This window comes from Oncorhynchus masou, chromosome 10 (genome assembly GCF_036934945.1).
Source record: "Oncorhynchus masou masou isolate Uvic2021 chromosome 10, UVic_Omas_1.1, whole genome shotgun sequence".
Taxonomy (NCBI): Eukaryota; Metazoa; Chordata; class Actinopteri; order Salmoniformes; family Salmonidae; genus Oncorhynchus; species Oncorhynchus masou.
This window is the reverse complement of record NC_088221.1, coordinates 22,444,682-22,471,035: the sequence shown is the minus strand read 5'-3', so window position 1 is coordinate 22,471,035 and position 26,354 is coordinate 22,444,682. Positions and strand designations below refer to the sequence as shown.

The 26,354-nt window shown below is 43.8% G+C and overlaps 1 protein-coding gene across 1 annotated transcript in view; it reads left to right on the top strand.

The window, feature by feature from the left end:
- Nucleotides 1-26,026, top strand: part of LOC135547343 (alpha-1,3-mannosyl-glycoprotein 4-beta-N-acetylglucosaminyltransferase A-like) — a 51,161-nt gene extending 25,135 nt beyond the window's left edge. Inside the window, exons 3-17 of the mRNA XM_064976270.1 lie at nucleotides 10,617-10,784; nucleotides 11,345-11,485; nucleotides 14,889-15,022; nucleotides 17,643-17,689; nucleotides 17,813-17,926; nucleotides 18,688-18,763; nucleotides 20,097-20,211; nucleotides 20,563-20,693; nucleotides 20,787-20,894; nucleotides 21,127-21,201; nucleotides 21,423-21,541; nucleotides 22,203-22,281; nucleotides 22,548-22,608; nucleotides 22,775-22,887; nucleotides 22,996-26,026. Of these exons, the coding sequence (XP_064832342.1) occupies nucleotides 10,617-10,784; nucleotides 11,345-11,485; nucleotides 14,889-15,022; nucleotides 17,643-17,689; nucleotides 17,813-17,926; nucleotides 18,688-18,763; nucleotides 20,097-20,211; nucleotides 20,563-20,693; nucleotides 20,787-20,894; nucleotides 21,127-21,201; nucleotides 21,423-21,541; nucleotides 22,203-22,281; nucleotides 22,548-22,608; nucleotides 22,775-22,887; nucleotides 22,996-23,022 (1,508 nt within the window). The 3' untranslated portion in view covers nucleotides 23,023-26,026. The remainder of the gene's footprint in view (nucleotides 1-10,616; nucleotides 10,785-11,344; nucleotides 11,486-14,888; nucleotides 15,023-17,642; nucleotides 17,690-17,812; nucleotides 17,927-18,687; nucleotides 18,764-20,096; nucleotides 20,212-20,562; nucleotides 20,694-20,786; nucleotides 20,895-21,126; nucleotides 21,202-21,422; nucleotides 21,542-22,202; nucleotides 22,282-22,547; nucleotides 22,609-22,774; nucleotides 22,888-22,995) is intronic.
- Nucleotides 26,027-26,354: the final 328 nt, after the last annotated feature.

Here is a 26,354-nt window from a genome sequence, read left to right as displayed (position 1 = left end):
CGCTCCACAAAAGCCGTGGCCCTTGCAGAGCAAGGGGAACAACTACTCCAAGTCTCAGAGCGAGTGACGTTTGAAACGCTATTAGCGCGCACCCCGCTAACTAACTAACCATTTCACATTGGTTACACCAGCCATTAGGCTGATGGGCTTGAAGTCATAAACAGCGCTGTGCTTACAAAGAGCTGCTGGCAAAACACACGAAAGTGCTGTTTGAATGAATGCTTATGAGCCTGCTGGTGCCCACCATCGCTCAGTCAGACTGCTATATCAAATCATAGACTTAATTATAACATAACACAGAAATACAAGCCTTTGGTCATTAATATGGTCGAATCCAGAAACTATCATTTAAAAAACAAAACGTTTATTTCAGTGAAATACGGAACCGTTCGGTATTTTATCTAACGGGTGGCATCCCTAAGTCGAAATACTTGTTACATTGCACAACCTTCAATGTTATGTCATAATTATGTAAAATTCTGGCAAATTAGTTCGCAATGAGCCAGGCTTCCCAAACTGTTGCATATACTGTGACTCTGCGTGCAATGAACGCAAGAGAAGTGACACAATTTCACCTGGTTAATGTTGCCTGCTATCCTGGATTTCTTTTAGCTAAATATGCAGGTTTAAAAATGCATACATCTATGTATTGATTTGAAGAAAGGCATGTGTTTATGGTTAGGTACAGTAGTCCAACGATTTTGCTTTTTTCGCAAATGAGCATTTAAATCATCCCCCAGCGCTGCATCGATTATATGCAACGCAGGACACGCTAGATAAACTAGTAATATCATCAACCATGTGTAGTTATAACTAGTGATCATGATTGATTTTTTTATAAGAAGTTTAATGCGAGCTAGCAACTTACCTTGGCTTCAACTGCATTTGCGTAACAGGTCTCCTTGTGGAGTGCAACGAGAGGCAGGTGGTTATAGCGTTGGACTTGTTAACTGTAAGGTTGCAAGATTGAATCCCCCGAGCTGACAAGGTGATAATCTGTCTTTCTGCCCCTGAACAAGGCAGTTAACCCACCGTTCCTAGACCGTCATTAAAAATAAGAATGTGTCCTTAAAACTGACTTGCCTAGTTAAATAAAGGTATAAAAAACAAAAAGAAATCGGCAAAATCGGCGCCCAAAAATGTGTTTGTTGTGAAGACTTAAAATCGGCCCTAATTAATCGGTCGACCTCTAGTACAGTATATACATATGAGATGGGTGATGCAATATGATCAGGGAGTACAGGAGGGGGCTGAGCATGCACTCTTGTGGGGCCCCAGTGTTGAGAATCAGTGAAGTGGAGATGTTGTTTCCTACCTTCACCACCTAGGGGCAACCCGTAAGGAAGTCCAGGACCCAATTGAACACGGTGGGGCTCAAACCCAGGGCCTCAAGCTTGATGAGCTTGAAAGGTACTATTGTGTTGAATGCTGAACTATAGTCAATTAACAGCATTCTTACATAAGTATGCCTCTTGCCCAGATGGGACAGGGCAGTGTGGTGGCGATTGCATCGTCTGTGGATCTAACACGTTGGTGTCCGCCACGTGGCTGGTTTTCCCTTTTATAATCTGTGATTGTGGCAGGGTCTACAGACATACGTCTCGTTTCTGAGCCGTTGAACTGGGACTCAACTTTGTCCCTATACCGACGTTTAGCCTGCTTGATTGCTTTGCGGAGGGAATAACTACACTGTTTGTATTCTTCCATATTTCCAGTCTTCTAGCCCTGGTTAAATGTGGTAGTTCCGCGCTTTCAGTTTTGCCGGAATGCTCCCTTTTTATCCACGGTTTCTGTTTGGGGTAGGTTTTCATAGTCAGTGGGTACAACATCTCCTATGCACTTCCTGAATCTCATTCACCATATCAATATATTTGTCTATTGTTTTCTGAAGCTACTCTGAACATATTCCACTCCGCGTGATCAATCTTGAAGCATGGATTCTTATTGGTCAGACCAGCATTGACTTGTCCTCATAAGGCCCTCCCCCACCTTCCTGTTTGAGTTTCTGCCTATAGGAGGGGAGGAGGAAGATGGAATTGTTGTCCGATTTGCCAAATGGAGGGCGGGGGAGGGCCTTCTATGCATTCTGGAAGGTACTATAGCAATGGTCGGGGGTTTTAGCAGCGCCAACGGAGATGGCAGCATCGCGACTAGTTCTTAAGGTTCTTGGTCACTTCCCTGACCAAGACCCTTCTTCCCCGATTACTCAGTTTGGCCGGGTGGCCAGCTCTCGGAAGTCTTGGTGGTTCCAAGCTTCTTCCAATTAAGAATGATTGAGGCCACTGTTTTTGCGAATATTTTTTGGTACCCTTCCCCAGATCTCTGCCTCGACACCATCCGGGTTTCGGAGCTCTACGGACAATTCCTTCGATCTCATTGCTTTTGCTCTGACATGCACTGTCAACTGTGAGACCTTTATATAGATAGGTGTCTTTCCAAATCATGTCCAATCAATTAAATTTACCACAGGTGGACTCCAATCAAGTTGTAGAAACATCTCAAGGATGATCAATGGAAACAAGATGCACCTGAGCTCAATTTCGGGGTCTGAATTCTTTGGTAAACAAAGTATTTCTGTGTTTTTAATACATTTGCAAAAATTGATTAAAAACTGTTTTTGCTTTTTAATAATGGGGTATTGTGTGTAGATTGAGAAACTATTTAATCCGTTTTAGAATAAGGCTGTAACATTGTGTAGGCTAGGCTACCTATGCCTTTTTTAATCCCAAATTATTGACTGGAATTAATCACTGTATGATTAAGATGCAAAGGCCAACATGACGCAACCCTACATACAGCAAGCTCAGCTCTGTTAGTGTTTGTCCAATAGCATTTGTCTTTGTGTAAAGGGTTTTCATCCTCTCTTGGGCTAAGAGGTTTTTTTTAAATTTATCAACCTCTCTAGGCCAGATGGGACTCTACTGTCCCACCTGACCAACATCCAGTGAAAGTGAATTGTAAATATTTAACGTTCTTGAAAATACACATGCAATATGTCAAAATAAAGCTTAACTTCTTGCTAATCCAGCCACTGTCAGATTTCAAAAGGCTTTAATGGTGAAAGCAAACCATGTGATTATCTGGGGACAGCACCCCATCAAACAAACACAGACAATCATATTTCATCCCGCGACACAACTCAGAAATAACGATATAATTCATGCCTGACCTTTGAAGAGCTTCAGTTCCAACTCTCGCAACATGAATTCAAAATATCTAATAAGTTGCCTATAATCTTTGTCCAAACATTTCAAACAACTTTAGGTATTTTTTTTACGTCAATAACCAATCAAATTTAAGACAGGATAAACTGCCTTCAATGGCGGATAAAAACAAAGTGGAGCGAACTTTCAGGTTTACCAACCACAACAGTACACTCGACCCTCAATCTGAAGAGCCCTACTTCATTTCTCAAAGGAAAAACATCAACCAATTTCTAAAGACTGTTGACATTCAGTGGAAGCGATAGGAACAGCAAGCAAGTGCCTTAAATCTGGATCCACATAGAAAACCCATTGTAAAGTGACCCCCCCCCCCCCCCCAAAAAAAAAACCCTCAAATAAGTTATTTTATACTCAGACATCATTGAAAAAGTTTTATAAACTTCAGTGTCTTCTATCCAAATCTACTAATTTGCATTTTCTAGCTTCTGGGCCTGAGGAGAAGGCAGTATACTTTAGGCACACTTTTCATCCGGACGTGAAAATACCGCCCCCTAGCCTAGATGGTACTTTTTAATTTTTTTTTAACCATGACCTGATTATTTTTCCTAATCTGTTCCCATCATAGCCTATGTATGTATGTATATGTGTGTGTGTGTGTGTCATAACTCCAGACCATAGCTGTAGCCTAAGTTAGCCTACTACCAGATAAAGAAAAACTCTATGCCCCAGGAATAATTCCCCCCCCCTCTCCCCCGTAGTTTTAGGAGGCTCGATGCAGCCGGCAGCTACTGCGACAATTTTTAAGAATGTAATTTCAGAATGTCTATTAGACATTTTAGCAAATCTCTATAGATTACTTTTAGCTGGATCCACTAGCTAACCGAACCTTTTTTAACCTACTTCCTACAAAAAACTAAAGCTGGAATTGGGGGCTGTATATACCCCACCAGGTGCTGTAGCAGAGAGCACAGTCTGACTAGGGCTGCTGGAGTCTTTGACAATTTTTAGGGCCTTCCTCTGACACCGCCTGGTATGGATGGCAGGAAGCTTGGCCCCGGTGATGTACTGGGCCATGCGCACTACCCTCTGTAGTGCCTTGCGGTCGGAGGCTGAGCAGTTGCCATACCAGGCATTGATGCAACCAGTCAGGATGCTCTCGATGGTGCAGCTGTAGAAATCTTTGAGGCCCCATGCCAAATCTTTTCAGTCCCCTGAGTGGGAATAGGCTTTGTTGTGCCTTCATGACTGAGTTGATGTGTATTGGACCATGATAGTTTGTTGTTGATATGGACACCAAGGAACTTGAAGCTTTCAACCTGCTCCTCTACAGCCCTGTCGATGAGAATGGGGGTGTGCTCGGCCCTCCTTTTCCTGTAGTCCACAATAATCTCCTTAGTCTTGGTTACGTTGAGGGATAGGTTGTTATTCTGGCACCACACTGCCAGGTCTCTGACCTCCTCCCTATAGGCTGTCTCATCGTCGTTGTTGGTGATGAGGCCTACCACTGTTGTCATCGGCAAACTTAATGATGGCGTTGGAGTCGTGCCTGGCTATGCAGTCATGAGTGAACAGGGTTGTCGGGAACAGCTGCTGATGCTCTCATAAATGCTTCAGCGTTGCTTGTCTCAAAGTGAGCATAGAAGTAATTTAGCTCGTTGGGGTATGTACGTACAGTCACTGTGGGGACGAAGCCAGTGACTGATGTGGTGTACTCCTCAATGCCATCGGCAGAATCCCGGAACATATTCCAGTCTCTGCTAGCAAAACATTTCTGTAGTTTAGCATCGTGTCATCTGACCACTTTATTGACGGAGTCACTGGTGCTTCCTGCTTTAATGTTAGCTTGTCGACTTACCAACCTGAAGATCATTGACGTCATGATTTTTCAGTTGACTTGAAAGCACCATAAGTCAGTCGAGTGAACTATCCCTTGTTATAACATCTTTGGTCTGACAGACGCTGAAGTGACACCCAGAATGCATTGTATGATATCAACCAACATGGTGCCACACACAGCTGTTAAATAGCTTGGCATTAGCTCATCATAATCATTACAACACTCAGTGTTTTGCACACGTGTCCTGTGTCCACTGCAATCTATGCAAGAATCAGAATGCATGTTTTGTCACCAGTACTTGAAAAGGTGAATAAAACCAGTAAATGCATTATGACCCACACATACGTGTGTGCTACAGCAGAAACGACAACATGATATACAGCAAATAAGCCACTTACTTTTGAAAGGAATGCACATGTGTTCAAAGTCCAATTTGTAAGGAAAAAACCCTGAAAGCAATGCGGGCGCCAGGCAGAAAATGTGCTGGGGGGGAAACGTTTGTGCACAGCCTGTTCTGCCTAGAGATGCGCAATGTCTTCATACTTGATCTGGGGAAACACTGGGGAAGTGCTTAGGCTCTCATTGAAGAGAAGTTTTCCGTCTCCAGTAAAGGCCTCAAACGTAAATTGTCCGTTTTTACTCCTGAACTTTAGGCTTGTCATAACGAAGGGGTTGAATACCTATTGACTGAAGACATTTCAGCTTTTTATTTTAGTAATTTCAAAAAATATAATTCCATTTTGACATGGGGTTGTGTGTGTAGACCAGTGACACACTTTCTATTCAATCCATTATGAAATTCATGCTGTAACACACCAAAATGAAGAGAAAGTCAAGGGGTGTGAATACTTTGAAGGCACTGTACTTTATATCTGGTTTAAGTCATTTCAAGTTTAGACAGAGTTTTTCCATCCCAAATGTGTTTTCATTTTTATACACACTGGTCTCAACTCTTGATAAACAAGAACAAGTGTCCACAGTCCCTCAGCCTCACTAACGCTTCATTTTCTCATGATCTTCCTCTTCCCAGGTCGTCTGCTCTTCATTCATCCCTCCCGTTCCCATTTGCCTCTGCATTCCTCACTAATGGGACAATTGTCACAGTTTTAGGGTTTTTCTTGTCCCCTTTTGACTACATGGGCAGCATTGGACACACACACAGACCACCACTTTCCTTTAATGCAGCTGCCTGACTGAACAGTGGACATGTTTCCTACTGCTCTCTTTCTGTGTCTTTATTTAGCCTGTCTCTGATCTTACACAATCAGCAATATGGAACTACCTTGCTTCACAGTGATGCAGTAATTTCCTCTCACTCATGGTCATGCCTGGGTGATGTTCATTTTATAGTGCACAAATCCATTGGCTGGTGTAGCATTTGTTTGTGGATGAAGGGAGATGTAAGATGGTGACAGAGAGCAGGATAAGAAGTGTAGAAGGAGCAGGGACAGATGGCGGGATACTGAGTGTTTGTGTGTGCGCCAGCCTTGAAAGGGCAAAGGATTTTGGCATGGTGACACGAGGGCATTACTGGCACACGCCAACCATGTCACATCTGTGGGGGGGGGATTAGAGTGAAAGATGGAGTGAGTGCGAAGTAGAGCTGGGACAATATACCGAAAAATGCCTAAATAACGTTTCTGCAGATGTCTTCGTTCGAAAACCATTATTCTGTCAACAGTAATAGCCTATGCATTATGTTGATTCCTGCTATAAAATGATCTGCTTGTCTTCATCTTGCTGTTGGCTGCTGTGTGAGCGAGCCACTCACTTACTCTTCCCACTGTGTGCACGGAGGAGGGGGAGAGATTCGGAGAAGCGTAACCATTTGACCTTTGCTTAATGTTTTCAAAACAACTACTGCGAAAGATGGGCATGTGAGAGTAGTGCTCACAATATGGGCAAAATGTGTCAGTATTTTTTTGTTGTTGACTATTTTATGTTTTTGAATAATAGATCTGAATTAGCTTTGAGTTGTGCGTGATTGTTTTAAACTGTTCAATTCAACCCAAAAATTATTTTCTGAATATTCTGCACTCATTTGAGATCATTTCTACACTGCCACATAAATTCACTCTGGCTATCTACTCCGATTTCAGAGCACTCTTGTCTGAGTGTACCAGAGCGCACAACCTGGTTGGATATGACCGGTGTCAGTAAAAAAACATAAATTATAACATCACAGTTAGTCACCAATGCTCTATATAACAGTTCATATTTAAGGGGAAAACCAGAGGGAGGTGGTAAGCAGTTATAGTACGTGGTAAGTAAAATGGTCCATGAGTTCTCTCATTTGTCTGGAAGTAGCTAGCCAACGTTAGCCAGTTAGCTTGGGTGCTTGACTGCCCTAGTTAGGTCAGAACACTCGGATCAGCCCTACTCCTCGGCCAGAGCGTCCAGTGTGTGCTCTAAACACTCAGAGCAAAATGCTTCGAATTTACGCACTCCAGAGTGACTATACAAACACATCCTTGGGTGAACTATTGTCATGGAAATAGAATGTTAATTCTACACTTAGAATATAAATATATAGTGGGCACTTAAGTGTTTGACATGACAACGAATCAAAATGTCAGGGAGAAGTTATTGTGACCGGTTAGGAACCAAAGTAAGGGTGTGTTTCCTAGGGGACCCTATAATCTTTAGCTACGTTAAATTTATCTTCAAGTAGCCAACATATTCATGCTTTGCCTATTCCTCTTTTGATTTAGAAGATATCTTTCCACAAACATGCTAATTTAGGCCGACACCAGCACTGGTTTCAGGCTGTATTAGCTAGGAAGGTTTGCTCTGACTCAGTACAGTTATTAGATAACAACATGATTTCGCTAAAACTTGCTAAGAAAATACAAAATAGCTAGTGTAAATATAGTCGCTAGTGGATTTCTATTAAGAAGCGAAGTGGAAACAGCATTGTTGTCATGAACATTATTGCTTGTGCTGCATTGACCATGTAGACTGAACACAAGTGCCTCGTGTTAAAGCAACAACTTGCGGTCCTTCAGTGACGGGACGGGGCTACGTCTGTGTGGAAAGCGGCATGGAGAGAGCGAGAGAGGGATGACTAATGTAGCGGAGTGAACAATAAAAATGGACATTACACACGGCATATCACATTTAACAAATCGAACATTAAAATACTGTTAAAGTAGAAACCCAAATCGGTCCATGCATCAATACCGGTAGATTGTAAAATACAGTATACCATCCAGTCCAAGATGAGAGAGATTTAGGGCTGTGGTTTAAGCTCTGTCAGGAGTCTTGTTCTTGGAGGCTGAAACAGTAGAAGTGTGTGTGGTGGGGTGGTGGTTTCTCTTCGGCAGCGTGTATAGGCTGTATCCCTTATAGCGTCACAAGATCAGCCCGCACTGGATCGACACACCGCTACACTCAGGGGAACACGATCAGAGATCAATAACCACAACTACTGCAGTGTGTGTGTGACCTGTGTCTTCTGCAATGGCAACCTGTTCATGCTGTGTGTTTTAACCTCAGAGGGATTGACTCGTGCTGTCGGTTAGTTGATTTTGCTTTCACCTCCACATCAGATGAGATGGAGACATTCCATTGTATTAACCTGGGGATAAGTGGCTTTGAGACTATGATTTGACTGCTCTTCTCTGTTCTGTGTTCAGCATTCTCTCTCTAGATTTGTCTCTCCCTCATGGAACGGCTGACCTACTTTAAGAAAGTAGCTTAGAAACATGTTGCCGTGCTCCAGGCAGAAAGAACACAGCCGCAAGGCATTGTGGCATGGCAAGGAGGTTGTAGGTGCACCTCCAACTGGGAGACAGTCACTCAGACGCGCGCCACGTCAACTGCTTTCCCTTTCACACATTCTCCATTTTTACTCTGTAATGGGTATGAGCCACCAAACAAAGCACTAATGGACTAATGGATGTATTGATTGGCACAATAAAGAAATAAAAAAAATCAGTCTCAACATGTTGTATGGGAACTCCTATCCATATACAGGGTGTTGCTGTGAAATGTTTTGAGAAAATCAATTGACCTGATGAGAACTTTGAGATGCATGGTTCTCGAGATATAGGACACTTAGAGAGAGGGGTAGTGAGAACATTTCAGTGTCAAGTTAACTCAGCCACCCATATAAATACTGTCACACACACTAAAACTGTACAAGTACCTCATCAGCACTCATGAACACACCGTCAGCAGCATGAATCAGTGAGGGGTATGGAGGTCACACACACACACGAGATCAGTGTCACAGTAGGAAGTAGGTGGGGACAAAGTCATCAACGGCATTTTGGGAGTGTATGGTTCATGTTGCTAGTAGCCTATGTGTGGTAGTGATTATGACTGCACAACATAAAGCCTGTTTTTTTATTTGTGGAGTTTTCTTCACTATCAACAGAGGTGTAAGGTTTAATAACACACCCCATCAGAGACTGAATAACTCCAGGAGACTGAGTGACTTGATCCTGTCTGTTAGAGTGGTGTGTTCTCTCTGTGTGCTCCGTCTCAGAACCGGCAGTTTCTTCAGCATTTCCTCCTTAGTGATGCCACTTACTGTTGATCCTGGGTGTTCCCCTGCACATGCTTCCTCTCTGGGGTTAAAGGGGGACAACCGGGCAAGCCAGGGAGCGGAAGGAGGGAGAACGAGGTAGAGCGAGGGTTGGGGAGTGAGTTTGGGTGTGACACACATCAAACAGCAATGTAATGAATCTAGATGTCTTTAATACCGGCCACTAGGGACAAGCTAACCACGTATTACTTTATGCTTAACATCAAGTTTTTTTCTGTTTCAACAACCTTAGGGAGAGTGGGATAAAGAGAGGTAGATGAAGTACTAGGAAGAGTGAAAAGGAGAGTGAGGTAGAAGAGAACGCGAACGCACTTGCGTAGGCACACACACAACTACTGTACATTGACATTTCCACATTGCCCTGTGTGATCTAGCTTCTTGAATGAATTCTGTAAGAGCGTTGTCTTAGAGGAGCTAATCCTCCTCGCGTGTTGCCTAGGGTTTAGGAAGGTTGAGGTGCGAACTTGCTCTCTTGCACTTTCACACACGTACATATGACCTGTTTTCAGGAAACTAGGCGTATGTCACGACTTCACAGGAGACGTTTTGAACATAAGCATTTAAAAAAAAAAGTTGTGGCAGAAATGCTTTCTTGAACATGTTAACTTTCGTGTGCCTTAATAACAAACTGTATATAAATGCACACTTGTGTATGCACGCAAAGACAGTGTGTCACGGGCTGGTTTCTCAGTAAAACCCAGGCATGAGCACTGCATCACTAACCTCAAACAGCAGAGGTTAATTCCAGTAAAATTACCCCCCCCCTCAATTTCCTCCTTTCTGACCACAACCTCCCCTCAAACTTCTCATTCCTCCCTCACACCAGTCGAGATAACAATGCCAGGAACGGGGTTTCTCATAACACTCAGTATACCACAGCACTAAGGGGGACGTATACTGCCCCCACAGTTTGTAAAGATTCTTACAACACTTAATGCTCTATTTTGTATTCGAAGTTGTTGCATGACTATTAGCCTACGCTGGGACACAGTGAGATTAATGTTGGAGAAAAGAGCAGGAAACTAATCCTTCCCCCCTCTATCTCCCCCTCTCTCTGTCCCTATAGAGAAGTTGGTAGCATACCAGAGGGAGTTCCATGCCCTGAAAGAGCGCCTCCGTGTGGCCGAGCACCGGACCCTGCAGCGCTCCTCAGAGCTCAACAACATCCTGGAGCAGTTCAGACGGGCCATCGCTGAGACCAACGGCAGCAAGGACGCTCTCATCAACTTCTCAGGTACACACACACAATATATTTTACTATCGTTGTGGGGATCTAAAATTTGATTTCCATTAGGAATCCTATTTTCCCTAACCCTAAACCTAACCCCTAAGCTTAAAATAGCCTTTGTCCTCGTGGGGACGGGGGAATTGTCCTTGTTTTGGTATCCTTGTGGGGACTTGGGGGATTTCCGATTCCCACAAAGATAGTAATACAAGCACACAATACACACAGGATGGATCTCCATTCACTAGTTTCAGGTCACTGATCACAATATACTCCCACATCAAGAAACATGCAAGCTGAATCCCCCCTTTTCTTAATTGGGAACTCAGGTTGAGTGGACTGGATCATTCAGTTCTCCTCTTATATAATAGTGTCTTTCCCCTCACTCCGACTGCTGCCTTCTGGCTGTGGTCCATCTCCATCCTACCCAGCCCTTTAGTAATGCTGGACTATAAGTAAAATTAACATGAAGCTCTAACTCCCACCACCACCAACTGTTCTACCAGTTGTAACTTTATGATTCTCAACCATTCTACCAACTCTGATTCCTCCTTGTATTGTTATGGCAGATGAGACACAGAAGTTGCTGAAGGAGCTGGCCAGTAGGAAGCCCCTTCAGGTGCCGAACATCTACCACCATATGCCTCACCTGCTCAACAATGAGGGCAGTCTGCACCCTGCTGTCCAGGTGGGCATGGGCCGCACTGGAGGTGAGACATACACACATACATTTGCTCGCTCACATACAGTACCAGTCAAAAGTTTGGACACACCTACTCATTCAAGAGTTAGAGTTTTTCTTTATTTTTACTATTTTTCTACATTGTTGAATAATAGTGAAGACATCAAAACTATGAAATAACACATGGAATCATGTAGTAACCAAAAAAGTGTTAAACAAATCAAAAATATATTTGAGATTTTCAAAGTAGCCACCCTTTGCCTTGATGACAGCTTTGCATCTCAACCAGCTTCATGGGGTAGTCACCTGGAATGCTTTTCCAACAGTCTTGAAGGAGTTCCCACATATGCTGGACACTTGTTGGCTGCTTTTCCTTCACTCTGCGTTCCAACTCATACCAAGCCATCTCAATTGTGTTGAGGTCGGTGTGATTGTGGAAGCCAGGTCATCTGATGCAGCACTCCATCACTCTCCTTCTTGGTCAAATAGCCCTTACACAGCCTGGAGATGTGTTGGGTTATTGTCCTGTTGAAAAACAAATGATAAGCCATCCCATCTGCTTAGTAGGACAATCGGTGCAGAATGCTCTGGTTGCCATGCTGGTTAAGAGTGCCTTGAATTCTAAATAAATCAGTGTCACCAGAAAAGCATCATCACACCACCACCTCCATGCTTCACGGTGGGAACCAAAGACTAGGCGGTTGGAACCAAAAATCAAAAATTTGGACTCATCAGAGAGAAGGACAGATTTCCACTGGTCTAATGTCCATTGCTCGTGTTTCTTGTCCCAAGCAAGTCTCTTCTTATTATTGGTGTCCTTTTAGTAGTGGTTTCTTTGCAGAAATTTGACCATGAAGGCCTGATTCACACAGTCTCCTCAGAACAGTTGATGTGTCTTCCTTTCCTGTGGCGGTCCTCATGAGAGCCGGTTTCATCATAGCACCTTTTTTTTTGCGACTGCACATGAACTTTAAAAGTTCTTGAAATTTTCCTGATCAAATGACCATGTCTTAAAGTATTGATGGAGTGTTTCTCTTAGCTTATTTGAGCGCTTCTTGCAATAATATGTACTTAGCTCGATTTGGACAAATCAATTTTCTTTGCCTCAAGTCCTCAACTGGCAGCTTCATTGAATACTCCACGCAAAACACCAGTCTCGACGTCAACAGTGAATAGGCGACTCTTGGATGCTGGCCTTCTGGCAGAGTTTCAAAGAAAAAGCCATATCTCAGACTGGCCAATAAAAAATTAAGATGGGCAAAAAATGTTTTTGCGGGTACTATTTAAGGAAGCTGCCAGTTGAGGACTTGTGAGGTGTCTGTTTCTCAAACTAGACACACTAATGTACTTGTCCTCTTGCTCGGTTGTGCACCGGGGCCTCCCACTCCTCTTTCTATTCTGGTTAGAGCCAGTTTGCACTGTTCTGTGAAGGGAGTAGTACACAGCGTTGTACAAGATCTTCCGTTTCTTAACAAATTCTCACATGGAATAGCCTTTATTTCTCCAAACAAGAATAGACTGATGAGGAGTTTCAGAATTGTATTTGTTTCTGTTAATTTTGAGCCTGTAATCAAACCCGCAAATGCTGATGCTCCAGATACTCAAATAGTCTCAAGGCCAGTTTTATTGCTTCTTTATTAGGAACAACAGTTTTCAGCTGTGCTAACATAATTGCAAAAGGGTTTTCTAATGATCAGTTAGCCGTTTTTAAAGGATAAACATAGATTAGCTAACACAACATGCCATGTCATGGAAACTTGTTGCTCTGCTGCTGCTCTCCTGACAAATCAAGTTTCATTGGTCACATGCACGTATTTAGCAGATGTTGTTGCGGGTGTAGTGAAATGCTTGTCTTCCTAGCTCCGACAGTGCAGTAGTATCTAACAATTCAGTTAGTATCTAACAAGTGAACAATAACTTGGTTTAGGGTCAAGAGCGCCCTACCTGTCCTCCTCTCTCAATCTCCCCCCTCTCAGTAAGTCTATTTAATTTTCTATCCTCCCTCATTCACTTTCTGTTTTCTTCCTCAATTTCTCTCTTTGTGAGGGTGTGGGACATTAAGGTTATTTATAGCAGTGCAAATTGGGACATCAGAATGCGGAGAGTGAGATGGAGAGAGAAATTAAATGACGAAGATCTGAGAATGGGAGTAGGAGTGATTCTCTCCAGCCTGTCTTTTAGGCATGACTCATAGGGAACATCTATTCATATGTGTTCAGGTTTTATTTAGGTAAATTTGTCTTTTTTTGTATAATTGTGTGGGAATGAGTGCTTGCCATGTATCGGCCCGCAGGTGGTTTTATTTTGTCACCTAAGTTTTTTTTCTTAGCTCCGAAAATGACATTTTCAGGCCCACTGACCATCCGCTTAAGAAAAAAATCGTCCCACGGCTGAATCTAGTTGATGACCCCTTGTCTAGGATCTAAACTCAAACGCATCACTCCTGTGTCTACCAGGCCTTACTATACACCCATGGACACACTGGACCACCCCGCAATATTCTGTCTCTGTGCAGACGTCAGCTCACCAATCATGATCAGGGTTCTGTTCTGAGAGATAATGGGGGGGGGGGGGGTTTGTCCAGTTTGTCTCTGCTGTGTGGAGCGACAAAGCAAAACGTGGATTGATTCGCCTCGCTACACAGATCAGTCCACCACTCATCTCCGTCTCTCTGTGTATTGTCTTCCCCAACCGTTCCCCCTTATTTTCCCGTGTTTGTCCTAGAGCTGCTTTCCATATTAACCCCATAATAGAGATGAAACACCCACACACTGTAGGCACGTGAGGCTTTGTACCATAGTGCTACAGTCACTCTTTGTGTTACTCCCAGTTCTCATTCTCACTCCTGGTGCAAATGGGTAGTGTTTTGGGGAGAAAGAATGTTTTCCTTTTTTTCTGCCCCACAATTTGAATATTTGGAAGGCGAACAGCCCACGCTCTCCAGTCTAAAATAAGAAAGAGAGAGTGGGAGTGAGGGAGGGAGCACATTTTATGTGGTCCTCAGTGAGAATGAAGAGCGGAGTGCTATTGAGTACAACACACACACCCCTGTTTCCCAGCGAAGGGATCCCTGGGCCTATTGTGTCTGTGTGATACAAATGGAGTAATATGTCTGTAATACAGTCTTCCATTCCAGTGTGGTTTTCAGTGAATCTCCCCGTCTAAGGTACAGAACCGTCTCTATTCCCCATTTAGGACACATACAATGGGACTGATAGCCAGGAGAATAACAATATGCTGTCTCACCCATCTCCCTTGCCCTCTCAATTTCCTTAGTTGAACTTCTGCCCTCCATGAACTGAAAATGATTGTTTTCTTGTAATACAATGTGACTTAGGCGTCACCACATTTAACACGTTCTGTTCTCTGCCTGTGATTCTTCCTCTATGGTCTGACCCTGTTCTTACCCTGGGCCTCTCATCTCTGCCTAGTCTCCATGGTGATGGGTATTCCTACCGTAAAGCGGAAAGTGAAGTCATACCTGGCCGAGACTCTGCACTCGCTCATCGACAAGCTATCACCTGAGGAGAAACTCGACTGTGTCATCATCGTCTTCGTTGGAGAGGTGTGGGGAAACGCATTCTCACACTCGCAACTCACTATATATATATTATATTATATTACTGCTCCAAAAAATAAAGGGAACACTAAAATAACACATCCTAGATCTGAATGAATTAAATATTCTTATTAAATACTTGTTTCTTTACATAGTTGAATGTGCTGACAACAAAATCGCACAAATTATCAATGGAAATAAAATTTATCAACCCATGGAGGTCTGGATTTGGAAACACACTCAAAATTAAAGGGGAAAACCACACTACTGGCTGATCCAACTTTGATGTAATGTCCTTAAAATGAGGCTCAGTAGTGTGTGTGGCCTCCCCGTGCCTGTATGACCTCCCTACAACGCCTGGGCATGCTCCTGATGAGGTGGCGGATGGTCTCCTGAGGGATCTCCTACCAGACCTGGACTAAAGCATCTGCCAACTCCTGGACTGTCTGTGGTGCAACGTGGCGTTGGTGGATGGAGCGAGACATGATGTTCCAGATGTGCTCAATTGGATTCAGGTCTGGGGAACGGGCGGACCAGTCCATAGCATCAATGCCTTCCTCTTGCAGGAACTGCTGACACTCCAGCCACATGAAGTCTAGCATTGTCTTGCATTATGAGGAACCCATGCTAGTCTCATGCTACCACTAGAGTGAAAGCACCGCCAGCATTCAAAAGTGACCAGAACATCAGCCAGGAAGCATAGGAACTGAGAAGTGGTCTATGGTCCCCACCTGCAGAACCACTCCTTTATTGGGGGTGTCTTGCTAAATGCCTATAATTTCCACCTGTTGTCTATTCCATTTGCACAAACAGCATGTGGAATGTATTGTCAATCAGTGTTGCTTCCTAAGTGGACAGTTTGATTTCACAGAAATGTGATTGACTTGGAGTTACATTGTGTTTAAGTGTTCCCTTTATTTTTTTTGAGCAGTATGCATGTATGTTCCATGACATGTAATTTTTCCAACAATTGTTTACAGACAGATTATATCACTTAATTCACTGTATATATACACAAAGTTGACTGCCTTTATACAGCTTGGAAAATTTCTGAAAATGATGTCATGGCTTTAGAAGATTCTGGTAGGCTAATTGACAGAATTTGAGTCAATTGGAGGTGTACCTGTGGATGTATATCAGTGCCTCTGCTTGACATCATGGGAAAATCAAAATAAATCAGGCCAGACCTCAGAAAATAAATTGTAGACCTCCACAAGTCTGGTTCATCCTTGGGAGCAATTTCCAAATGTCTTAAGGTACCATGTTCATCTGTACAAACAATAGTACATAAGTATAAACACCATGGGACCACGCAGCCGTCATACCGCTCAGGAAGGAGACACGTTCTGTCTCCCAGAGATGAATGTACTTTGGTGTAAAAAGTGCAACTCAATCCCAGAACAGCATCAAAGGACCTTATGAAGATGCTGGAGGAAACGGGTACAAAAGTATAAATATCCACAGTAAAACGAGTCCTATATCGACATAACCTGAAAGGCAGCTCAGCAAGGAAGAAGCCACTGCTCCAAAACCGCTATTAAAAAAGCCAGACTACAGTTTAAAACTATACATGGGGACAAAGATCATACTTTTTGGAGAGATGTCCACTGGTCTGATGAAACAAAAATAGAATATTTTGGCCATAATGACCATTGTTATGTTTGGAGGAAAAAAGGGGGAGGCTTGCAAGCCAAAGAATACCATCCCAACCGCGAAGCACAGGGGTGGCAGCTTCATGTTGTGGGGGTGCTTTGCTGCAGGAGGGACTGGTGCACTTCACAAAATAGATGGCATCATGAGGATGGAAAATTATGTGAATATATTGAAGCAACATCTCAAGACTTCAGTCATAACGTTAAAGCTTGGTTGTAAATGGGTCTTCCAAATGGACAATGACCCCAAGCATACTTCCAAAGATGTGGCAAAATGGCTTAAGGACAACAAAATCAAGGTATTGGAGTGGCCATCCCAATGCCCTGACCTCAATCCTATAGAAATTTGTTGGCAGAACTGAAAAAGCATGTGCGAGCAAGGAGGCCTACAAACCAGATTCAGTTACACTAGCTCTGTCAGGAGGAATGGGCCAAAATTCACCCAACTTATTGTGGGAAGCTTGTGGAAGGCTACCTGCAACATTTGACCCAAGGCAATGCTATCAAATACTAATTGAGTGTATGTTAACTTCTGACCCATTGGGAATGTGATTAAAGAAATAAAAGCTCAAATTAATCATTCTCTTCTATTATTCTGACATTTCATTCTTAAAATAAAGTGGTGATCGTAACTGACCTAAGACAGGGAATGTTTACTACGATTAAATGTCATGAATTGTGATAAACTGAGTTTAAATGTATGTTAACTTTTGACTTCAACTGTGTGTGTGTGTGTGTGTGTGTGTGTGTGTGTGTGTGTGTGTATGTATGTATGTATGTATGTATGTATGTATGTATGTATGTATGTATGTATGTATGTATGTATGTATGTATGTATGTATGTATGTATATATATGTATGTGTATATATATATATATATGTGTATATATATATATATGTGTATGTGTGTGTGTGTGTGTGTATATATAACACACACTGTGATATGCAAATAATATTATATTCGGTCTTTGCAGATGGACACGGAATACGTCCATAGCGTGGTTACTGGACTGGAGAAAGAGTGAGTGACATCACTTCCGGTCCTTAAGCTTCCTGTCTTTGTGACGTTTCCTTTCTGATAAACCCCCTGGCGGTTTAGCGAGAACAGAAGTAGGATGACAACGTGTGCATGTGTCTATCCCAGGTTTTCTACAGAGTTCAGTTCAGGTCTGTTGGAGCTGATCTCTCCTCCTGCCAGCTACTACCCAGATCTCAAAGAACTCAAGGAGACTTTTGGAGACTCCAGAGAGCGGGTCAGGTAAGAAAACACACAAAGTAAAACTATCAACATTTGATTCTGTAAAGAATCCAAGGAAGTTAATCTTCAATTGGTGACAAACGTTGGCAAACGGTCAAATAACAGCCACACACCGTCACGCCTGGACCTCTCCAGCCGATCTCCACTGCTCACACCCCAAAATTGATTTGTTCTGGGTATTTGTCATTGATGTGTCACATTCGGTGGGCATTACCATTGACAATACGGTGAGAAGGAGAGAGGAGAGTGGGAGGAGCTGTAAGGGGTGGGCCAGGTGCTCAGTATTCCACAGGCATCTCTCAGTGAGCTCAAGGTCAACTGCACCCCTCTTATCTCCTTCCCTTCCCCCCACCCTCTTACATTGACTGTGCTGTGGAAACCTCGCCTCGCTCTCTCTGCCGCGCGGCTCCCTCTCGCATGTGTGGGGGTTGATGGAGACCTGATGTTTGAGGGTAAACCATGGTTGAAATTGGTCTGATGTGTGCTTGTGTGCTGCCCTTTGTTAGCTCTTGATTATATTTTTGCTGGCTCATTGAATATTTATGAGAAGCTCACTGGAATCCCTGCTGCTGAGGTGGAATGAAGAACAATGCAACTCATTAGCGTGTGTGGGTGGGTGCTCGCTCACGTGTTTGTATGCGCTTATCCTGGTCCCCACACCGTTTGTGGGGTAGTGATGTGCACACCTGCTCCCTCCAGCCACCAGTTATTTAGTGACCAGGTATGAGGAAATGATTCATCATTGTGTGTTTGTGTTGTAGATGGCGGACCAAGCAGAATCTGGACTATTCCTTCCTCATGATGTATGCTGTGAGCAAAGGAGTCTACTATGTCCAGGTGTGTACGTCCTTGGAACAGACACACATTCTGCCCCTACTAAACCTGTGTTCCCATGGCAACCTGTTGGAATGTGCCCGGCAGGAGCGGTATTTGTCTGGGGCAGAGCTGTAGTACACCTTGTACCAACATACTTCAGCAGCATAGGGTTTGTTACCACGGAAACACTGGTAAGCCGGTAGTTTGGAACAAGGTGTGCCCAATTTGGACGAGGTCATTTGCTAGTCTGTGTTGGTATAAGATGAACATACTGCGTCTGAGAGTTGGGCAGCCTTTTCTCCTCTGAGTGAATATAAAGATCAGACATACTGTACAGGTTGTTGTACATCTTTGATCATACCACCTGCTCTACTCCCTTTGACACACACACACACACACATACACACACACATACACACATACACACATACACACACACACACACACACACACACACACACACACACATACACACATACACACATACACACATACACACATACATACATACATACATACATACATACATACATACATACACACACACATACACACACACACACATACACACACACACACATACACACACACACACACATACACACATACACACATACACACACACACACATACACACATACATACATACATACATACATACACACATACACACATACATACAAGCTGTCGAAGCGTTCCACAGGGATGCTGGCCCAGGTTGACTCCAATGCTGCCCACATTTGCATCAAGTTGGCTGGATGTCCTTTGGGAGGTGGACCATTCTTGATACACTCGAACTGGTGCGCCTGGCACCTACTACCATACCCCATTGGAAAGGCACTTAAATATTGTCTTGCCCATTCACCCTCGGAATGGCACACAGACCATCCATGTCTCAAGGGTTAAAAATTGTTCTTTAACTCGTCTCCTCCCCTTCATCTACACTGATTTGAAGTGGATTTAACAAGTGACATCAATAAGGGATCATAGTATTCACCTGGTCAGTCTGTCATGGAAAGGTGTTCCCAATGTTTTGTACACTCAGTGTATAATGAATTAACACATTGGATCGCATCCTCTATTAACCCCTTCTGTCGTTCTTTCTGTCCTTCTGTTTTGGTTGTTTTCATCTTCCGTCCTGTGTTCTCCACTCGGGAGGAGGGGGCAGAGGTACTGAATGCTGTCATTGACAGTGTAGTTCAGACTATTGTAGGCCGTAGACATCATACAGTGCCTATAGAAAGTAGCTAAGTGAGAGACTTATGTGATGTTCCGTGTTTGTGATTAGTAGATGACGAGATGTGATGGCCAAACCCCTGCTCACCAGTCCCCCCCCCCCCCTCTCTCTCTCCAGTTGGAGGATGACATTGTGGCCAAGCCCAACTACTTTGCCACCATGAAGAACTTTGCTTTGCAGCTCTCCTCCGAGGACTGGATGATCCTCGAGTTCTCCCAGCTCGGCTTCATCGGTAACACGCACGCGCGCACACACAAACTCCAGGCATTTAGCAACCCTCTAACAAGCTATTAGTCAGCAATTAATGGTCCTTAACTAATGGTCACTGAGGCTTAACGAGGAATCCTTGACCCTTAACGAACAATGACTGTCAGGTAAAATGAAAAAGTCAACAAACATCAGACTTTTGGAGTATAAAAAAAACAGAGCATGGTTTGAATAGCCAGCCCACTGGTTTTCCTTCTTTCTCCCTCCCTCTTTTTCACCTTCCTTTCCCTTGATCCTCATTCCCCATACCCCCCTCTCCTTGTTTCACTCTCCTCTTTCCACTCTCCCTCCCCATCTACCTCTCTCCTTCTCTCAGGTAAGATGTTCCAGGCTCCAGATCTAAATCTGATCGTAGAGTTTATCTTTATGTTCTATAAGGAGAAGCCCATTGATTGGCTACTGGACCACATACTCTGGGTCAAAGTGTGTAACCCAGAGAAAGACGCAGTACGTACACACCCTGTTTGGTTGTTTGTGTGTGTGTGTGTGGTATCTTCATCAACTCTCTTGACTCTCTCCATCTACCCTTTCTCCCTACAGAAGCACTGTGAGCGGCAGAAGTCGAGTCTGCGTGTGCGGTTCAGGCCTTCTCTCTTTCAACATGTGGGGCTACACTCCTCTCTGGCTGGAAAGATCCAGAAACTCACTGTGGGTCATAAACCTCTATCACCCTCCCTCTAGATCACTCACCCTGCATCAGCCTTTGATCAAATTTCCTGTACCATATTTCCTAAATACCCCCAATCACTACCTTGATATGTCCTAAACCGACCAACTCACGGCCATTATACTAGGCCATGCTAACTCTTTCTCCCCCCACCCCCCGGTATGACCACTTCCTGTCATCCATGCTGGTGTCTCACTTCCTCTTCCTGTTTAGGATAAGGACTTCCTGAAACCCTTGCTCCATAAAATCCACGTGAACCCGCCTGCTGAGGTGTCCACGTCTCTCAAGGTACAGCACCTTTAAAAACACAACTTTCTACCTTGGCCTTATGAGTTCAAAGATGTATATTGTTTTTTACGCATGTTTTCATTATTGGCTTTTTATTTCAATAAGCTAGTATGCCCGGTATTGAGTGTTTTGAAATGTGTTTTAAAAGTTTGCTTTGTATAATTATTTGAGAAGTTTACTGAAAGGTTTTGAGTGCATTTAGCTAATGTTGTGCTGTGTAGGTGTACCAGGGCCACACGCTGGACAAGACCTACCTAGGAGAAGACTTCTTCTGGGCCATCAACCCTACTGCTGGAGACTACGTCCTCTTCAAGTTCGACAGGCCCGTCAGCATAGAGAGGTGAGTAGGGAGTTTGTGTGTGTGCGCACGCATGCCTTGTGTGTGCGCGCACAAGAGGGAAAAGGGAGGTCGTGTCACACACTCTTCCACAAGCTTTAGCGTGCCTGTCTCTCTGGGGCTCAGTGTGCTAATGAGTGTTCTAAAATAAGAATTCCCAGGACTGCCTCCTAGGAGAGGGATTCACGGAAAGAAGGAGCGGAATGGTTTGGGGGGGAGAAAGGAAGGGCTAAGAAAGGGATGTGGAAGAAGGGGCTAGGTGAGGGGATGTGGAAAGGGATAAATGAGAAGAGGCTATAGAGGTGTTAGTCAGGGAGCTTCAGAGGGACAGGAGGAGAGACCAACTCATCACTGTTTCATGTGTAGTGGTTCTGTTCATAGCAGTCGGTGACCTCTCTCCAGTGTTGGGGTCTGGGCTTGATTTGCACCTGTTAGCCATGTGATTTGTGACAAGATTCATTAACAGCTTAAGTGGAGGGGTGGGTGAATGTGCTCGTGTGCCATTGCTGCCTCAGGCTTAGTTTAGACTTGTCAGATGTCATTCTAAAAGCACAGCACATTGTGTGACAGGACAGTGTTGCGTGTAAGGAAGGTGTGGGTATGCGTATTCATGAGTGTGCCATGGGACGTGAATATGCATTAATAGGTGTTGTGTGATTGGCAGGTTCCTGTTCCGCAGTGGGAACCAGGAACACCCTGGGGACAGGATAGAGAACACCACCGTAGAGATACTGCCCTTCTTGGTAAGTTGACAACATTCAGATGACAGTGTGCAATGATGTGTAAACAGAGGCAGGACACTTGTCTGATTTGGTTTATTGACCGATCACTTAATGTGTATTGATTTGGTTATTGACACGATCATGAGCATTGCCTGCTCCAATCGATATCAGTGCAGGAGGCGGGAGATGAGCACAGTGTGTAGTTTTCTGTATGTTAGTGTTAACAAGGCTCTCTACTTAGTGTATGCAGAACCTTACACAAATAATCCCAAAATGTCTGTCTGAAGGAAACTGGACCAAAGACCAAAGAGAAGTACAAGCGAACTGAAGACCGCTACTACAAAATCGGTGAGTGGACCTGCACCAACCCTCCTGTCCTGTTATCTTTCTCTACTCAGAACGCACCCTGATCACATTACCCACTCGCATTTTTCCTGCCACAGACTGATCAACAATGTACAAACTCAATACCAGCTCTTATTTTCTCTCTCTCGCTCTCACTCTCGCTCCTTAGGTCAGTTTGAGAAGGGTGTGGCAGAGGGGGCTGTAGACGCCTCCTTCAACCCGGTGGTGGCGCTGCGTCTCTCTGTCATCAAAGACTCTGCTGTCTGGGCCATCCTCAGTGAGGTCAGCCAGTCACATAGCGTCATCTGTCTTTTAATCTTTTATCAAATGTATCTATTGTTCTATGTGCCCAGGTGTGTGACATGTCTGTGTTCCTGTGTCTCTTTGTAGATCCACATAAAAAAGCTACCAGGCTGACATAAGGCGGGGGGCCACAATCCAGGCCCCCGGCCCCGGGGTGCTCGCAGACGCGCCTAACACTTGCTGACCAGGGGCCCTCTGGCAACCAGCAGTTACATCCTCAGAGCTCACCAGAGCCACTTCTCTCAGGGCTTCTGTCTGAGGACACTCTCATTCAATCTGTCTCTCGCTCACTTGCTCTCACTCTTGCTCTCCTTCTCTATCTTTTTGCGTAAATGTGAATACTACTGTACAAAAAAGAGACATTTAAAGTATCAGAAGGAATTGGGTGTGTCCTGCAGAATTCCGTTCCCAGCTCTGACAGTTGAGGTAACTGTGTGTTACAGAGGGCTTGTGACTCGGAGAGACTGACCTGAGGGGCTGATGTCACCCAAACACTGGTGCAAAGTAGGTGCTCACTGCTCCATGTGCTCTCAACCATCTCTGGTCTGGTCAGCTGGGGTATTGCACTGTCACTGGAGCCACAGAGCCCCCTGCTGGTGACTGAAGGATGTGTATTAGCCTCATGGACCTGTTGCTTTTTGTTGTGTTCTTGCTAAACAGCAAGTAATAGACCAAGTAAGGTGTCAGTCATCTTATGGGGGTGGATAACTGCCTTTATCCCTTTCTCCTCAGCTCTTCTTTTGAGGGAATGATGGCAAACAAAGCGGAAAACAAAATGTGGTTCCCGTATCTTTAAAGTGACAGGTCTGCCAGACTATCTCTTGATGAAGAATGCTCTGGGTAAAAGTAACCTGTAGGCGCAGATCTAGGGTCAGCCTACCTGTCCCGGTCCCAACCCTAGTCATTCTAGGGCAAAACCTACATTACCTAAGAGCTGTGTCTGGGACAGTTTATTCCTATTCATTATTAAATGAATAATCTTGGTGACTGAAGGAAACCGTATTTATCATTCTACTTCGTTTGACAGGAAGCCAGGCTGGAAGATGTCCTTTTAGTGGTAAACCAATCAGACTTTGGCCTACTTCGCTTACCTGAAGGGATATTTCTATATTGATGATATTATTACTACTATGACAATGATCTATGAAGGTGAATTAATTTATTTGAAATAAATACTTAATTTGTACAAGAGGTTTAAAAGTCAGAACTTGTATTTTTTATTCTGTGAAGAGTTTATACTACGGTAGTTATGTGCCTGCACCCGCTCTTTTTGTTCCGAAAATGAATCATTGTTTTCACAGTGCGGCTTGGTGTTCCATGTTCTCTTATCTGCTGGTTGGTTCAGATAGAGGTTGGCTCCAACTGCTGGTCCGGAGTCTGTTTTTGGATGACCTTTCCTAGACAGTCAAAGTTAAAATGAGAGATGTCAGAACAGTCCTTGAAGCTAGAACCCTTAATTGAAACATTAAGTTGAACCTGCTTCTGTTTTGGTAAATAATAAAAGGCAGAGATTGGCCTGAAGAAATGTAACCACTCTCAAATTCACAGTGGACTGACCATCCAATATATCAAAATGAGAGATTTAACCAAGGCTATACAGTGTTTGTTTACTAACATTGGAGTAAAACAAGCTTATTTGGGTTCTGAGGGGGACTGTTGAACCAAGTTCATGAGGTTATATTATTCACAAATCAATGGGTGTGTATTTATAATTCCAAAAATGGATGTAGCAAGTTTAAGCCAGAGATGCTGGCCGAGGCTTGTGCTAGATCAGACCCAAGTGCCTTAAAATCCTGCTCATCCGAGATGAAGCAGAACTTCCTGAATGGCTCTGTTCCAAACCCTTCACTCCCTCTTTCCGCTACCCTACATAGGGGTGTGTTGACTCGCCCTTGGAGGTTTGAAATGCTATAGGTCCTTACAGAATACATGATACTTGCTTGACAGATGGCTACACAGGGGTAGTGGTTCCACCATTTATTTTATACCTTTATTTTACTAGGCAAGTCAGTTAAGAACAAATTCTTATTTTCAATGACGGCCTAAGGACAGTTGGTTAACTGCCTTGTTCAAGGGCAGAACGACAGATTTGTACCTTGTCAGCTCGGGGATTTGAACTTGCAAACCTTTCGGTTACTAGTCCAACACTCTAACCAGTAAGCTACGCTGCCGCCCCGCACCATAAATCACCACCAATTGTACAGTGTGCCACATGTTTACCGTCAGCAATGGGGAATATATTTTTGGGGACATTATTACATTTTATCTTCTGTAAATTGGGAAGGAATCTCTGTAAACTGACGATCAAATGCTATTTAGAAAGTTGCACTGAATTTGTTTAATGTTCTATACTTTTTTTTTTTTGGTGTGCTCTCATTTACCATCTCCAATGGATGTCATTTCACACTTCTGACATCCTCATGAGTTCTAACCCATGTGATGCCTGAATCTTTGGTACTCTATTGGGATTTGGGCAAAACTTTCAAAAGCTGGACACCTTGTACCAGGTTTGCTTGTTTGTAAATGTTTGTTATTGATGGTGTGTGTGATTTGATTGGTCAACCAACCCCCTTTGCATGGAGCTGGCCCTTCCCCTGAGCCCCCTGGTCAAACCAGATCCTTGCTCACACCTGGGGCTTATGTAAAGAGTGCAACATTCTAAAACCTTCAGATAGAAATGTATTATTTAGATCTGATACTCTAGAACTGCGAATCGTGCCAGATCTATACATTACTTTGCCATTGCTTTGCAGATAAATGTATTTGCGACTTCCTGTATAAACTCGTGCCATTCATGTGGAGGATGGCTGGGGCAGAGGGGAACGCAAACTGTGGGTGTGCCTCAGTAGTTTAAATTGGGTTCCTTTCATCTTTGTATTTTGCCCTTCATCCACGCTTATCGAAGACTGTATATAAAAGCAATATGGAGGATGCCTGCCTAGACCCTAGGAGTGGATGAAGGATAGACTATTGAGACAGCTCGGCTCTCCCACCCCTGCCTGTCTCCACCTACTCCCCATCAGTCCATGTGCCTTCATGTACATTAGTATGTCTGCCTCTGCTTTTGACATGGATGTACATTCTCACCGTTTTAAATAAATCAAATTTGTTAAAACAATTCATGCCCATCTGTTTTCTGCCTTGGTTTCATTTTTTTCAAGTAACATAGTCAGGAGAATGACTCATCACCATCAGCCACACATCCATGTGGAACTATCCAACCAGCCAGTATCGAATCAGACTGCATCATGTTGGAGACTCAAAGTTGCTATATTTGAGTTCTCCTTGCATTCGTACTCCTTTTGATGTTCTGTGAGCCTTGAGTGGCCCCTAGCAGTAGACTTGAAAAAGAGCGATTGTAACGTAAACTTTTTTTTATTCAGGAACTAAACACTCAGCATGCATATAGTTCACTTCCGCATTCCCAGGATACTTTGCGAATCAAA